This window comes from Panthera pardus, unplaced genomic scaffold, assembly GCF_024362965.1.
Source record: "Panthera pardus isolate Hobbes unplaced genomic scaffold, ASM2436296v1 HiC_scaffold_24, whole genome shotgun sequence".
Taxonomy (NCBI): domain Eukaryota; kingdom Metazoa; phylum Chordata; class Mammalia; order Carnivora; family Felidae; genus Panthera; species Panthera pardus.
This window is the reverse complement of record NW_026526810.1, coordinates 126,736,209-126,749,508: the sequence shown is the minus strand read 5'-3', so window position 1 is coordinate 126,749,508 and position 13,300 is coordinate 126,736,209. Positions and strand designations below refer to the sequence as shown.

The window sequence follows — 13,300 nt, the reverse complement described above, 5'->3', positions numbered from 1 at the left end:
GGAGGGTAAATTGTTTTAATATGGTAGGGGAAAGAAGCAGAAACCAACTTGGCTTCACTGAAGGAAAAATAAAACATTTGCTTTTGTCATGGAACCAAATAAAAATGCAACCAGGTTACAGGAAGGAATTAGTACTAATAAATGGACAGTCATCAAGACCCCATAGACTGCTTTCCTCCTATTTCTCTTTTCTATATTTTCTGTAAATCTACATTTGTTTCTCTCTCTCTCTCTCTCTCTCTCTCTCCCTCTCTCTCTCTCTCTCTCTCTCTGCAGACTATCTTCCTAAACATGCCTCATTGCTAGTCAATTTTTTAAGTATATATTTCTTAGGGACCAACCCAATTCCAAATTCCCAGAGGGATATCTTTAATCAACAAGTGTTGTTCCAGCATCCACCTGTGTATCAATCAAATAGTCATGAGGGACCAGGACAATGGGAATCCTATAGGCCAACCCCTTTAGGTACAGGAGTAATTAAAGGACATATGAAATTGTGTGTCCTTCGGAGTAAAAGTGAGGGTTCATCAGATAAATGATAGAAAAGATTCCAAATAGGAAAGTGTCAAAGCAAAAGTCTGTAAAAGAAGTCCCAGTGCTGTAATACCTGATATGGTTCATATCGACATTTTTATCCTTTATTCATCTCAATTTTTTCCAAACTAATCTATTGAAAGCTTGGTGGGTTTTTTTTTTTGTTTTTCAAGGAATTCATCCAGAAAATCATTCTTTCTTTCTTTCTTTCTTTCTTTCTTTCTTTCTTTCTTTCTTTCTTTCTCTAACTTCACTCTCATCAGTATAAGGATGGATCATTCTAGCTCCTTGGCATAATATTGATATTACTTTGAGACCTGAAAAAGTGAAGATCACTCATTATTTTTGCTTCTTCTATTTACAAACTTTAGTTTCAGAAATGCAGTGATTCTAGGGTGACCCAGAGAGGAACAAAGGCGAGCTGAGAGCTTGAGTATTTTATGGAAGGACACCAAATGAGCTCTGCCACAACTCCCAGGACCGAGTAAAAGAAATATATTTGAGTGCATAATTTAATAGGAGAGGATGGTCTAATTAGTAATATGCTAGAAATTGGGAAAAAAAGTATTCAGGAGAAAGGAGATCATACTTTCTCATTCATTAATCTCTTCCTTAATCGTATCTTATTTCCTGTCCTGCCATGAATTGGAGTATTACGTAAACATAACATCTTGGGAAGGGTAGTTGAGGTCACATCAACCACCAAGGTAGCAAAAACAGTCATCATAGTAATGGTGGAGCTGGCAGGTAACATTGATTGAATCCTTGTATTTCATCACTACTGTAAACACTCTACTTATATTAACTCATTTATCCCTATATGGTAGGTCCCGTTATGATGTCCATTTTCAAATGATTTAACTGAGGCCCATGGAGCCGTAGGGAGATGTAGTGATAGCTAGAGAGTGCTGGAGGCAGCCTGAAGTTTGAACAGCGTATAACTATTGAAAGTCAAAAGAGTTGCTCTTTGATTTACACTTCATAATTTGTCCATCTTTTCCCTTTGAAAATGAGATATAATTTACATTCAGTAATACGTACCCTCTTTAGCGTCTAGGTCTAGAAGTCCACACAAATGTATACAGTTGTGTAATCACTACAATCAAGATGCAGAACTGATCCATGACCCAATAAAATTACCCCACCTGTAATGACCTCTCTCTGTTGCCCAAACCCCAGCAACCACAGATCTGTTTACCCTTCCTATCATTTTGCCTATTCTAGAGTCGTAAAAATGGAATCACGGAATATGTAGCCTTTTGAATCTGGCTTCCTTCACTCAGCGTAATTCATTTGAGATTCATGTGTGTTGCAATTTCTTCCATTTCCTTACTGGATAGGATTCCATTGTATGGATGTACCATAGTTAATTTTATTGAAGGGCATTTGTATTTTTCCAGTTTGGGGCAATTTTGGGAAGAGCTACTACAAGCATTCTCATACAAGTTCTCTTATGAACATAAACTTTTATTACACTTAGCTAATATCGACTAGTAGGATCACTGTGTTACGTGGCAAATGTAAGTTGAACTTTATAAGAAATTGTCAAACTGTTTTCCAAAGTAGCTGTATCATTTTACATTCTCACCAGCAGGTTATCTGACTCCATATGTAAGAGCGTGTGTGTGTGTGTATAATTTTATCCATTCTATCCATCCATTCTATAAAATTATAGGTGTGTAGTGGCATTTAATAATAGTTTTAATTTGCATTTCCCTAATAATAATGACATTGAACATTTTTTGTGCTTATATTGCTATTTGAATTACCTATGCAGATCTTTTGCAAGTTTGTTATATATTTTGGATACAAATCCCTTACCAGATATATGACTTACAAATACTTTTTCCCAGGCTGTAGCTTATATTTTTCATCTCTTAAGAATATCTCTTAGGTCACCTGGGTGGCTCAGTTGGTTGAACATCCAACTTGATTTTGTCTTAGGTTGTGATCCTAGGATCATGGGATACAGCCCCACATCAGGCTCCCCACTGAGTATAGAGCCTGCTTGAGATTCTCTCTCTCTCTCTCTCTCTCTCTCTCTCTCTCTCTCTCTCTGCCCTTCTCTCCCCCACTCATGCTCACTCACTCTCTCTCTCGCTCAAAAAAAAAAAAATATATATATATACACATACATATATATATCTTTAAGATATATTATGTATATATACATATCTTTAAGATATATTAAATATCAGAGTTTTTAATTTTGGTAAAGTCTAATTTATCAGTTTTTTATTTTATGGATTGCACTTTTGGCATCACAGCTAAGTCAAATTCACAAAGATGTTCTCCTATGTTTACTTCTAGAGGTTTATGGTTCCAGGTTTTGTACTGAGATCTATAACTCAATTTGAGCTAATTTTTGTATGTTATATGGACTGAGGTTAATGGTGGGGGAATATGGATATCCAGTTATTCCGGCACCACTGTTGTAAAAACTCTTTGTCTCCATTGTATTACTATTTCTGGGTTCCTGTCTTTTCACAAATACCAATTGTCTCGATTACTTCCGCTTTATAAATAATAAGCTTATAACAAGTAATATTAATCCTTCAACTTTGATCTTCTTTTTCAAAATTGTTTCGGTTAGTATACTTCTTTTATCTTTATAAATTTTAGAACAAACTTATTTATTTCTATTTGAAAACTCCTGTGGTTTTAAAATTTTGGATAGCATTAAATCTATAGAGAGAATTGACATCTTACCAGTGGACACTGTATACGCTGTATCCATGAACACTGTATATACCTCTCCATTTATTTATATCCTCTTTGAACTACTTCATCAGGGCTTTGTGGTTTTCAGCATAGAGATCTTACACATTAAAAAAATTATAACTAAATATTTCATGGCTTTGGTATAGTATAAGTGGTTATTTTTATTTTATTTTATTTTATTTATTTAATTTTATTATTTTTTAAATATGAAATTTATTGTCAAATTGGTTTCCATACAACACCCAGTGCTCATCCCAACAGGTGCCCTCCTCAATGCCCATCACCCTAAGGGGTTATTTTTAATATTTGAATTTCCAACTGTTGACTGCTGCTATGTAGAAATATGATTGATTTTGTAGACTGACCAAGTGCCTTGCAATCTTGTTAAAGTCACTTATTGGATCAAGTAGCCTTTTGTATATTCTTTGATTTTTCTATGTGGAAAAACAGATATAATTTTATTTCTTCCTTTCTAATATGTATTCATTTTATTTCTTTTTCTTTCCTTATTGTAAAGGCAGGACCTCCAGGACCATGTTGAATAAGAATGGTAAAAGGACATCTAGGCATTGTTTCCAACTTTAGGAGGGAACCATTCAATATCTCAACATTATGTATTATGTTAGGTATTTTGTAGATACCCTTTATCATGTTAAGGAAGTTCTCTTCTTAATTTGCTGCATTTTTGTGGTGAATTGGTGTTGCATTTTGTTAATGCTCTTCTGCATCTGTTGAGAAAATAAGGATTTTCTTGTTTAGTATGTTGGTATGCTAGATTTCCTTGATTCATTTTTGAATTTTGCACTAGCCTTGTAATCCTAGGATAAACAACTCTTGGTCATGATGTATTATCCTTTTTATATATTGTTGGACTCATTTGGCTAGTAGGTTCTTGTGGTTATCAGTCTAGAGTTTTATTTTCTCCTAATGTCTTCATCTCCATTTGGTAGCCAATAAAGCTATCACTATAAAATGAATTGCTTTGTTGTTGTGGATGCTGCTGATGAACGCCAGGGTGGTGCTCAACTTTAAGTGAAAAAGGTCAGACAATGCAAGGCTTTGGGGAAGAGTCCAGGTAGCCCAGCACAGCTGGTAACATTCAGGAGTTTTTATGGAGCCTCAGATGCTTTAGAGTTTTATCACCCTGGGGAATGTCTTCATGAGGCCCTGCAGGATCAAGCTTTTTGGCTCTTGAGCCCCAGATATGGAACTAGAAACACACCCGCCCAGATGCTGTGTCTCCATCCCTCCATTCCTGATGACTTCAAGAATGTTTTTGACTGGGAAACCACTGACCTTCCCAGAAAGCCCAAGCTCATGGTGGGTTGGAAAATATTTGCCAAGAGGCACAAGGTTTCCTAGCCACATTATTCTTCTTTCAAAGATATTTTCACTTTGGTCTCTGAATTAAAATGCTTTCTACTTAAGGATTTTCAGAAGGCTTAACTAAGGGGCTGTGATACCATTGCATTCCCCATAGATAAAAGAACCTGTCTAAATCATTTTATTGCATTGGAAGTCAAACTTTCACTAGAAACCTGTTTCTGGATATTTCTTGGTTTATTTTATTTTATTTTTTTCTTGGTTTATTTTTAATAGTTGCCCTTTTGGTTCAAATTATACAGATTTTTAAAAATCCTTTTTATCCAGGAATCTGGGCAGAAAGGTTGGCTTTTAAGTTTTGATGCATGCTCTTTATTGGACAGCGTTTATGAATAGTGAACAGGTTCATTGTTGCTGGGTCAGACAGCAGTGCTGGGACCAGCAAGGGGCCCTGTGTCCAAATCCCCCCACCCCTCCCTCTCCGGATGGGCTCTGCTTGGCAACTTGGTGCAGCTGAGGTCATCTCCTGGACTTTAAGGGTGAAGATTCCCATGGAAACAGATGTAGAACAGTCAAGCCAGCAGGGGCAGGTGAGATTGCCAAGAAATTCCGCCTGGTCTTGAAGCCCTCTGTTAAATAAAGTAACTTTGGGGGCTATTGGTTGTAAAATTACCATAGCAATGGTGATACTATAACCAAGTTCTGAAAGCTTGGGTTTCTGGGTCTTCTTTTCAAGAGGGTGACTTCAAGGTTGAAAAAACATGCGCCTCATTCTAGAAACACGGCACTTTGCATAGAAGTTTCTTTGAAAGGGAGTCCTGGTTTAATTGCCAAAATGAAATGCAGGTGGTCACTGCCTGAAATCCCACAGTGCTGTGTGTTTGTTTGTTGGGGTTTTTGAAATCTCGGCCTGCAGGTAAACCTGGTGGGAAGGAAAAGTAAGTACATAGGCTGTTAGAACTAAATAACACTGAACATAAAGCTGACTTCTAAAAACAGAAATAAACAAATACATACACACATAAAATGAGGAAGAGTCTCTCCGATATTATGGAAGGAATTTTGTAGTATTGATACTCTCTTTTCATTAAATGTTTGGTGAGCTTCTCCAGGCCAGTGAAGATATCCGGGTCTGGAGTTTTCTTTGTGAGAAAGCTTTTAACCACAAATTCAGTTTCCTTAATAGATGTGGGAACATTCGCATCTTCTAGTTTTTCTCAAGTGTGTTTTGGCAGTTTGCATCTTTGTAGGAACTTTTCCGTTTCATCTACATTTTTGAATTTATGACACAGCGAGAATAGACAGTCCCCAGTGAGGTTCCCTATTTCACCTCTAATATGAGTTATTTGCACCTTTTTTTCTTCTTGATTAGTCTGGCAGTTTCCTCAATTTTATAGACCCTTGCAAATAAACATCTTTTGATTTCACTGATTGAGAATATTAGTTTTTTGGGGGTTTTGTTTTGTTGATTTTTTTGGCCTTCATTTCATTGAACCTCACTCTTTATCTTATTCTTCTATTTGCTTTTGGTTTAATTTGCCCCCTTTTCCCTAGTTTCTTAATTTGGGAACCTGTAGATTAGGGGTCGGCAAACTACACTTTTGGCCCGTAGCCTGTGTTTGTACACAAAGTTTTATTGGTACACAGCCGTGTTCATCAATTTATGTGTTTGCTGGGGCTGCTTTTGTATTACCATGCCACAGTTAGTGTTGTGACAGAGACCATATGGCCCACGAAGCCCAAAATATTTACTATTTGACTCTGTATAAGGCCTTGACTGTCTTTCAACCCGAGCTTCAGATCATTGATTTGAGGTATTTCTTTTATCCAGTATAAATATTTTACTGCTATATATTTCTCTCTAGCACTGCTTTCGCTGCGTCTCGTAAATTTCGATGTGGTGTGTTTTCATTTTCTCTGTTAGAAATACTTTCTCATTTGCCCTCCTGCTTTCTCTTTGACCTGTGATTATTTAGAAGTACATTGTAAGATGTCCACATACTTGGAGATTTTCCAGATATCTTTCTGTTATCTATTTTTTCCAGATTAATTCTGTGTTCTGAGAACATATTTCATGTGATAATTTGTTAAGACGTCCGGTATGGCTCGTCTGGGGAATCTTGCACGCACACGTGAAAAAAATATTCTGCTATTCTCAGCTGGAATGCTCTATAAATGGTTAGGTCAGTTGGTTTGATAGCATTCAGCTTTTCTATATTCGTACTGATTTTTGTCAGTTACTAAGAGGGAGTTTTGAAATATCCAAGTATAATTGTGGATTTTTGGATTTCTTTTTTCAGTTTTATCAGCCTTTGATTCATGTACTTTGAAGCTCTTGTTAAGCATGTACACATTTGGAGTTGTTGCAGCTTTTTAGCGAATTGATCCCTTTATCATATGCATTGCTGCTCTTTATTCCTGATTATTACCTTGATCTGAAATCGTCTTTGTCAGGTATTGATACAGCCACTACAGCTGTCTGTGAACTAGTATTTGCATAATGTATCTTTCTTTTTTTCATTCTCTTGCCTGTTTTTCCCAAGGCAACCATTAGAACTCATTGACCAACAAAATGAAAGCGCACAAATGAATTTTAAAATAAAATCAAGGCGTCAGTAAATAAGATCAAACACAAAAGTACTGATGCCTCCCGCCGAGAATCCAATCAGATGGAGGAAGGCAGAAATTTAAATCAGAGAGCAGAGCATGTGAGGAGGGAATTAACCATAGCGCAACAAGATAGGATGAAAAATTGCTCAGGTTACTAGTGTAACGGAGGAACTGGAGCTGTAGGAAGGACTCCATGGAAAACAACCAGCTAGTCTGGCAAAAATAAACATTCAAGCACTGGAATAGCTATGGTGCTATCCCATAGCTATCCCATAGTGATGGGATACCATCGCCTTGGTCACTTATCTAGTGGACACATCCTCTTTACCCAAAGTAACTAGGGTTTTAACAGCCGGATATCCCTCTTTTCTATAACTCTTAATGCAGTTCTACTGTTGTTCTCACTGAATTCTTGAATAGTGTGTGAGACCGATGTGAGGGCACATCAACGACCTGACTAGGTTTGTGTGGAGCTTTGTCATTGAACCTCTTCGACTTCCAGTTCTGGATTTACCAGCTAACCCTGCATTGCATGGCTTCTTGGCTGTTTCATATACATCTTTCACTACATTAACCACATTGCAGGTGGGATTAATATTTCCTGTGTGTTTAGGATGAGCGGGATTAGTATTACCACCAGAAGTGTGTGCCGGTTAATAAACATGTGGGAAGAGATGCAGTTGCTATAAATCCAACCTAATTGGATTTATAATAGATAATAATTGGATGTTACTGTTAATAAAGAATTAAATCCAGAGGCGCCTGGGTGGCTCAATCGGTTAAGCATCCAACTTCCGCTCAGGTCATGATCTCGCAGTTCCTGAGTTCCAGCCCCATTCAGGGCTCTGTGCTGACAGCTCAGAGGCTGGAGCCTGCTTCCAATTCTAGGTCTTCCTTTTTCTCTGCCTCTCCTCTGCTCTTGCGCTGCCTCTCTCTCTCTCTCTCTGCCTCTCTCTCTCTCAAAAATAAATAAACATTTACAAAAAATTTTTAAAAAAGAATTAAATCCACGCTTTTCCTTATATTCAATCACTCCATGTGCCATTATAGGAACCATACCATTTCTGTCTTTAGTCAGAACTTGTAAAGAGTTATCCAAGACGTGGGGATCCCCAGGGCTCTTCATATTTTAAAAGTCAAAGATGGTTATGAACATACCAACTCTGAACCAATCCCACGGAGGGCCAGTTAAGTCATCCATCCAAAGATTGACTTCTCTGGGTCAGCCAGTCACGTGGGAAGCTCCTTTTGTAGAAACATACATGATGTTTTCTCACACCATTATCTTTCTCAAAGTCCAGGAATTGCTCGATGGAAAATAGTGACAGCAAGAAGCACAAATATCATCTGATCTATTTGGGCACACTAGCTACTTCAGCAGCCACTGCACAGACCCAACTAGATGCCTGGGTGTACATGAAAACCCATTCAGCTGTCATTTGGGCCAGGCATGTTTTTCACGAGTGCACCCTGGTTTTAGTCTCAGCCTTGGCCCATGTCACAAGAGCTCCCAGGCTGAGTTCACCACCCATGGCTTCCCCATCAATGCTTTTATATTTATATTTTTATATATACTTTTATATTTAAAGTGGATCTCTTATAGATAGCATATTCAGTCTTGATTTTTACATCTTGTCTGGAAATCTTTTGACTGGTATTTTTAGATCATTTACATTTAATGTAATTGTTGATATGGTTGTTTTGAAATTTATCATCAGGGTATTTTCTATTCCTTCTGTTTTCTTTTTTCTCTCATGAACCAGTGAATTTTAATATTAGTTACTTAATAGTTAATTTAATAACTAATACTTAATATTAGTTATTAATTTCATCCACTACAACAGAATCATAAGCCCTATCCCCAGCTAAATCTGCCCCTACCACCCTCCTTTAAAAGATAAGCCCCTGGGATCTGGGCCCCAGTGGGGTAAGTGTCCCTCATGTGAGAGAAGTTGTAATTCTGAAGAAAATGACCACCAGAGTAGGAAGAGCTTTTAGCCCAAAGGGAAGCCGGAGGGCACAAGTCCAGCCACCCTCAGGACCAGGAGCCTGTCCCAGGCAGACAGAAATTTTCGCGTGGGATGAGGCTCTGTGCTGAGCCTGAGGTACTGGTGAATGGACTTGCCAGTGAGAACAGAAACTCAATAGTGAAAGCCACAGGGGGGAAGAAGTGGCCAGCATTTGTGTTGCCATTGTGTGACTCTGCCCCTCACCCCACAGGAGGAGGGGGCGGGTGTCTGTGGTGGCCAGACCCTGAGCTCGTGAGTGGATCAGCAGCCAGGAATGGAACCAAGAAAGGGTCAGTGGGCAGGAAACGGGGAAACAGGATGTGCAGACCACCAGCCTGGGGAAAGTACACTGTGTGAGGCAGAAAGTTCTATCCCTGCCCCTCCACACTCCCTCCACGCTGACAATGTGGAGCCTGATGTGGGGCTCAAACCCATGAACCATGAGATCATGACCTGAGCCAAAGTCAGACACTTAATTGACTGAGCCACCCAGACACCCCTCTTCTGTTCTACTTTTCTTTCTCTGTCTTCATTTATATTAATTATGTTTTATTCTATTTATCTCTACTATCGACTTATTATTTATACCTTAAATTATTTTTTTGTGTGTTGGCCCTAGGGGTTACACTATATATATATATACATATATACACACACACACACATATATATACACATAAAGAATATATATATATTCTTTAATATATATATATTCTTTATGTGTATATATATGTGTGTGTGTGTATATATATATACATGTACATATGTACATATACATATGTACATATACATATGTATATACATACATACATATATATACATATATATGTATTATATATATACATTATATATATACATTATATATATACATGTGTGTGTGTATATATATATATATACACACACACATGTATATATATAAAGTTTATTTTGAGAAAGAGCAAACTGGGGAGGGACAGAGAGAAAGAGGGAGAGAGAGAATCCCAAGCAGGCTCAGCACTGTCTGTGCAGAGCCCGACGCGGGGCTCAAACCCACAAACTGTGAGGTCATGACCTGAGCCAAAGTTGGATGCTTAACCAACCGAGCCACCCAGGTGCCCCTACACTATATATTTTAATTAATCATGGTCTGCTTTAAAATAATAGTATACCACTTCACATGAAGTGCCATCATTTGCTTTTTACCAAGCCACAACAGCTCTTATAGAAAAATTATGATCTAAAATATTATCTGGATTTATGGTTGTGGTAGTAAGACCACTTCATAATTCTTTTTTTTAATTTATTTAATCATCAAAATGTCTGTAGGAAAAGCATGGGAAACCTTATATTTAAATGCAGTCAAAGCGATTGGGAAATGAGTAATAATGTTGTTGGTCATGTGTATATAGCCTTAAATTTCACCAACTTGGCACACACAAAAAATAGCTAATTATTTGCCTTTTGTTTTCAAACAGATATCGCAGCTGTAGAAGAATGGTTAGTAAGGATCACATTACAACACGGATTACATATTTATACCACTGAAGGAACACTATTGGATAATGTCCGAGGTAAATGCCAACAGATAAAAGTAAAATGGAATTCATAATATTCTTTCAACAAATGTTGTAACCTACTATATGCCAGACTCCGTGCTAAGTTCTAGCGATAAAAAAGAGAGAGAGATGATCATTACCCTTGAGGGGCTCCCATTCTGATGAGGAAAACAAATAATTAAATACACCTCTAATGGTTAATAGAGGTCTGCAAAGAGCGCTATAGAAATATGGAAATATATCTTTTTTCTATAATCATATGGAGGTCATGATAAATAATGGCTTTATAAAGTTAGTTTTTGCACATTCTATGAACATGTTACAAAAGATACTGTTCATTGCATTTCGGTTTCCTTTATGATGACCATCAGCAAAAATATTTGCTCATTCTTTGTAGGAACATTTACATTTTTTCATGAAAAATTGGTTCTTTTAAGGTTATGAACACTGAGTGATATAATTGTCTAGGCTTCTCTTTTCCAATTGTCTGACTTATAGTCCAATTTTTGATCATCCATAGCATTAAATTGTATTTTTTTAAGTCCTCATTCCTGGATCTTGTATTTATCTTTACTTTCCTCGCCTTCCCTTTTTTTTTTAAATTTAAATTGCGGTTATTTAACATACAGTGTAATACTAGTTTCAGATGCTTTTTACTTTTATTCTTTTACTCCCACTCTGATAATGGTGCTATGTAGAATGCAGAATAAAGATAAATAAATAATACATCTTATGGAAAGTAGTAGCTTTAGGAAAGTGGGTAGCTTTAAGAAAAGTAATGATGTCCCACCCAACCTTATGTCAATTAAAATCTGACCTCTAAGGGTGCCTGGATAACTCAGTGGATTAAGCATCTGACTCTTGATTTTGGCTCAGGTCATGATCTCGTGGTTCATGGGTTCAAGCCCCACTTCAGGTTCTGTGATTGCAGTGCAGAGCCTTCTTGGGATTCTTTCTCTCTCCCTCTCTCTCTGCCTCTCCCCCCCACCCCAAATAAATAAATAAACATAAAATAAAATAAAATCTGAGCTCTGGAAGTGGAGCCAGCCATCTGTAATTAAAAAAAAAAAAAAAAAATCCCCGCAGGTGATTCTGACGTGGAGAGGATTGAGAACTGGTCTAGAACAAAGGTTGTATGTGTGCAAAAGACAGATCTATTTAATGTAGCATTATTTGTAATAGAAACGAGAAACAACTTAAATGTCCATCAGTAGGGGAAAAGACAGATACCTGTAGAATTTTCTGTTAAAATGAAGGAAATAGACCCATATATATCATCAAGAACAGAACTCAAAAGCATTGAATGAAAATTCAAGTTTCAGAATAGAATAGGAGAACATTTACTCAAAATTTAGAAAACACATAACAATGCTATGTACCATTCATGGGTACATATATATTGTAGTAAAAATGTAAAAACATGGGATTAGAATTATACACAGCAATTTCATGATAGTGGTTGCATTTGGGGAAAATTTGGAAATGGAGCCACAAAGGGAGCAGAGATATCTTCAATCATTCTATATTGTTTTATTTCTTTAACCAAAACTAAAATACCTGAAAAATGACAAAATGGTGTGCTTTATTATTTTGTCATAGCGTCCAGGTTTTTTTTTTTTTAAATGTTTATTTATTTTTGATACAGAGAGAGACAGAGCATGAATGGGGGAGGGTCAGAGAGAGGGAGACACAGAATTTGAAACAGGCTCCAGGCTCTGAGCTGTCAGCACGGAGCCCGACGCGGGGCTCGAACTCACGGACCGCGAGATCATGACCTGAGCCGAAGTCGGCCGCTTAACCGACTGAGCCACCCAGGCGCCCCGCGTCCAGGTTTTTAAAAAATAGTCAATTATTGGGGCGCCTGGGTGGCTCAGTCGGTTAAGCGTCTGACTTCAGCTCAGGTCATGATCTCGTGGTTCTTGAGTTCGGGCCCCGCGTCGGGCTCCGTGCTGACAGTTCAGAGCCTGGAGCCTGCTTCAGATTCTGTGTCTCCCTCTCTCTCTGCCCCTCCCCCACTGACGCTCTGTCTCTCAAAAATAATAAACATTAAAAAAATGTTTTTAATAGTTATTCAATAGCAATCGCAAGCCTTTGAGATGGATATTTTGAAGTCCTGTGCTAGCTACCTTTAAGTACTGAAGTAACAGTCCATAATTATTTCAGTTTTCAAAATATTTTTGAAATCTGAATCACAACACATTGAAATGCACCCAGGTTATTATCTACTGCGTTTAAATGTTAGTGTACACTTCATTTAGAATGTATAGAGGTAACGTGGTAGCAAAGAGTTCTACAAATGAGTTGATCTTAAAGGTTCCAGATGCAGAAATGAGATTCATGTGTTTGAGGAAGAGAAAGGAGGCCTGTGATGTGGAAGCAGAGTAAACGACAGGCAGAGTGGCTTGTAATACGTTTGGAGAGGCCAGCAGGGAGCATGGTAATAAGTGCAGGTGTTATTCTAAGGAAGAGCCTTTGGAGCGTTTGAAGCTGCAGAGGGATACATTCTGACTCATGCTTTCTAAGTGGGTCGCCTTGGCTGCTGTGTGAAGACACTCAGAGAAGGATGGCA

The 13,300-nt window shown here is 37.7% G+C and overlaps 1 protein-coding gene and 1 pseudogene across 3 annotated transcripts in view; one reads left to right on the top strand and one right to left on the bottom strand.

The window, feature by feature from the left end:
- CATSPERB (cation channel sperm associated auxiliary subunit beta) overlaps window positions 1-13,300 on the top strand; it is a 107,206-nt gene that overhangs the window by 14,346 nt on the left and 79,560 nt on the right. For all 3 annotated transcript variants that reach the window (XM_053889706.1, XM_019462055.2, XM_053889705.1), the window contains one exon: window positions 10,651-10,746. In XM_053889706.1, coding sequence (XP_053745681.1) covers window positions 10,651-10,746 — 96 coding nt within the window. The remainder of the gene's footprint in view (window positions 1-10,650; window positions 10,747-13,300) is intronic.
- Window positions 7,491-8,504, bottom strand: LOC128772754 (pyruvate dehydrogenase (acetyl-transferring) kinase isozyme 3, mitochondrial-like; annotated as a pseudogene).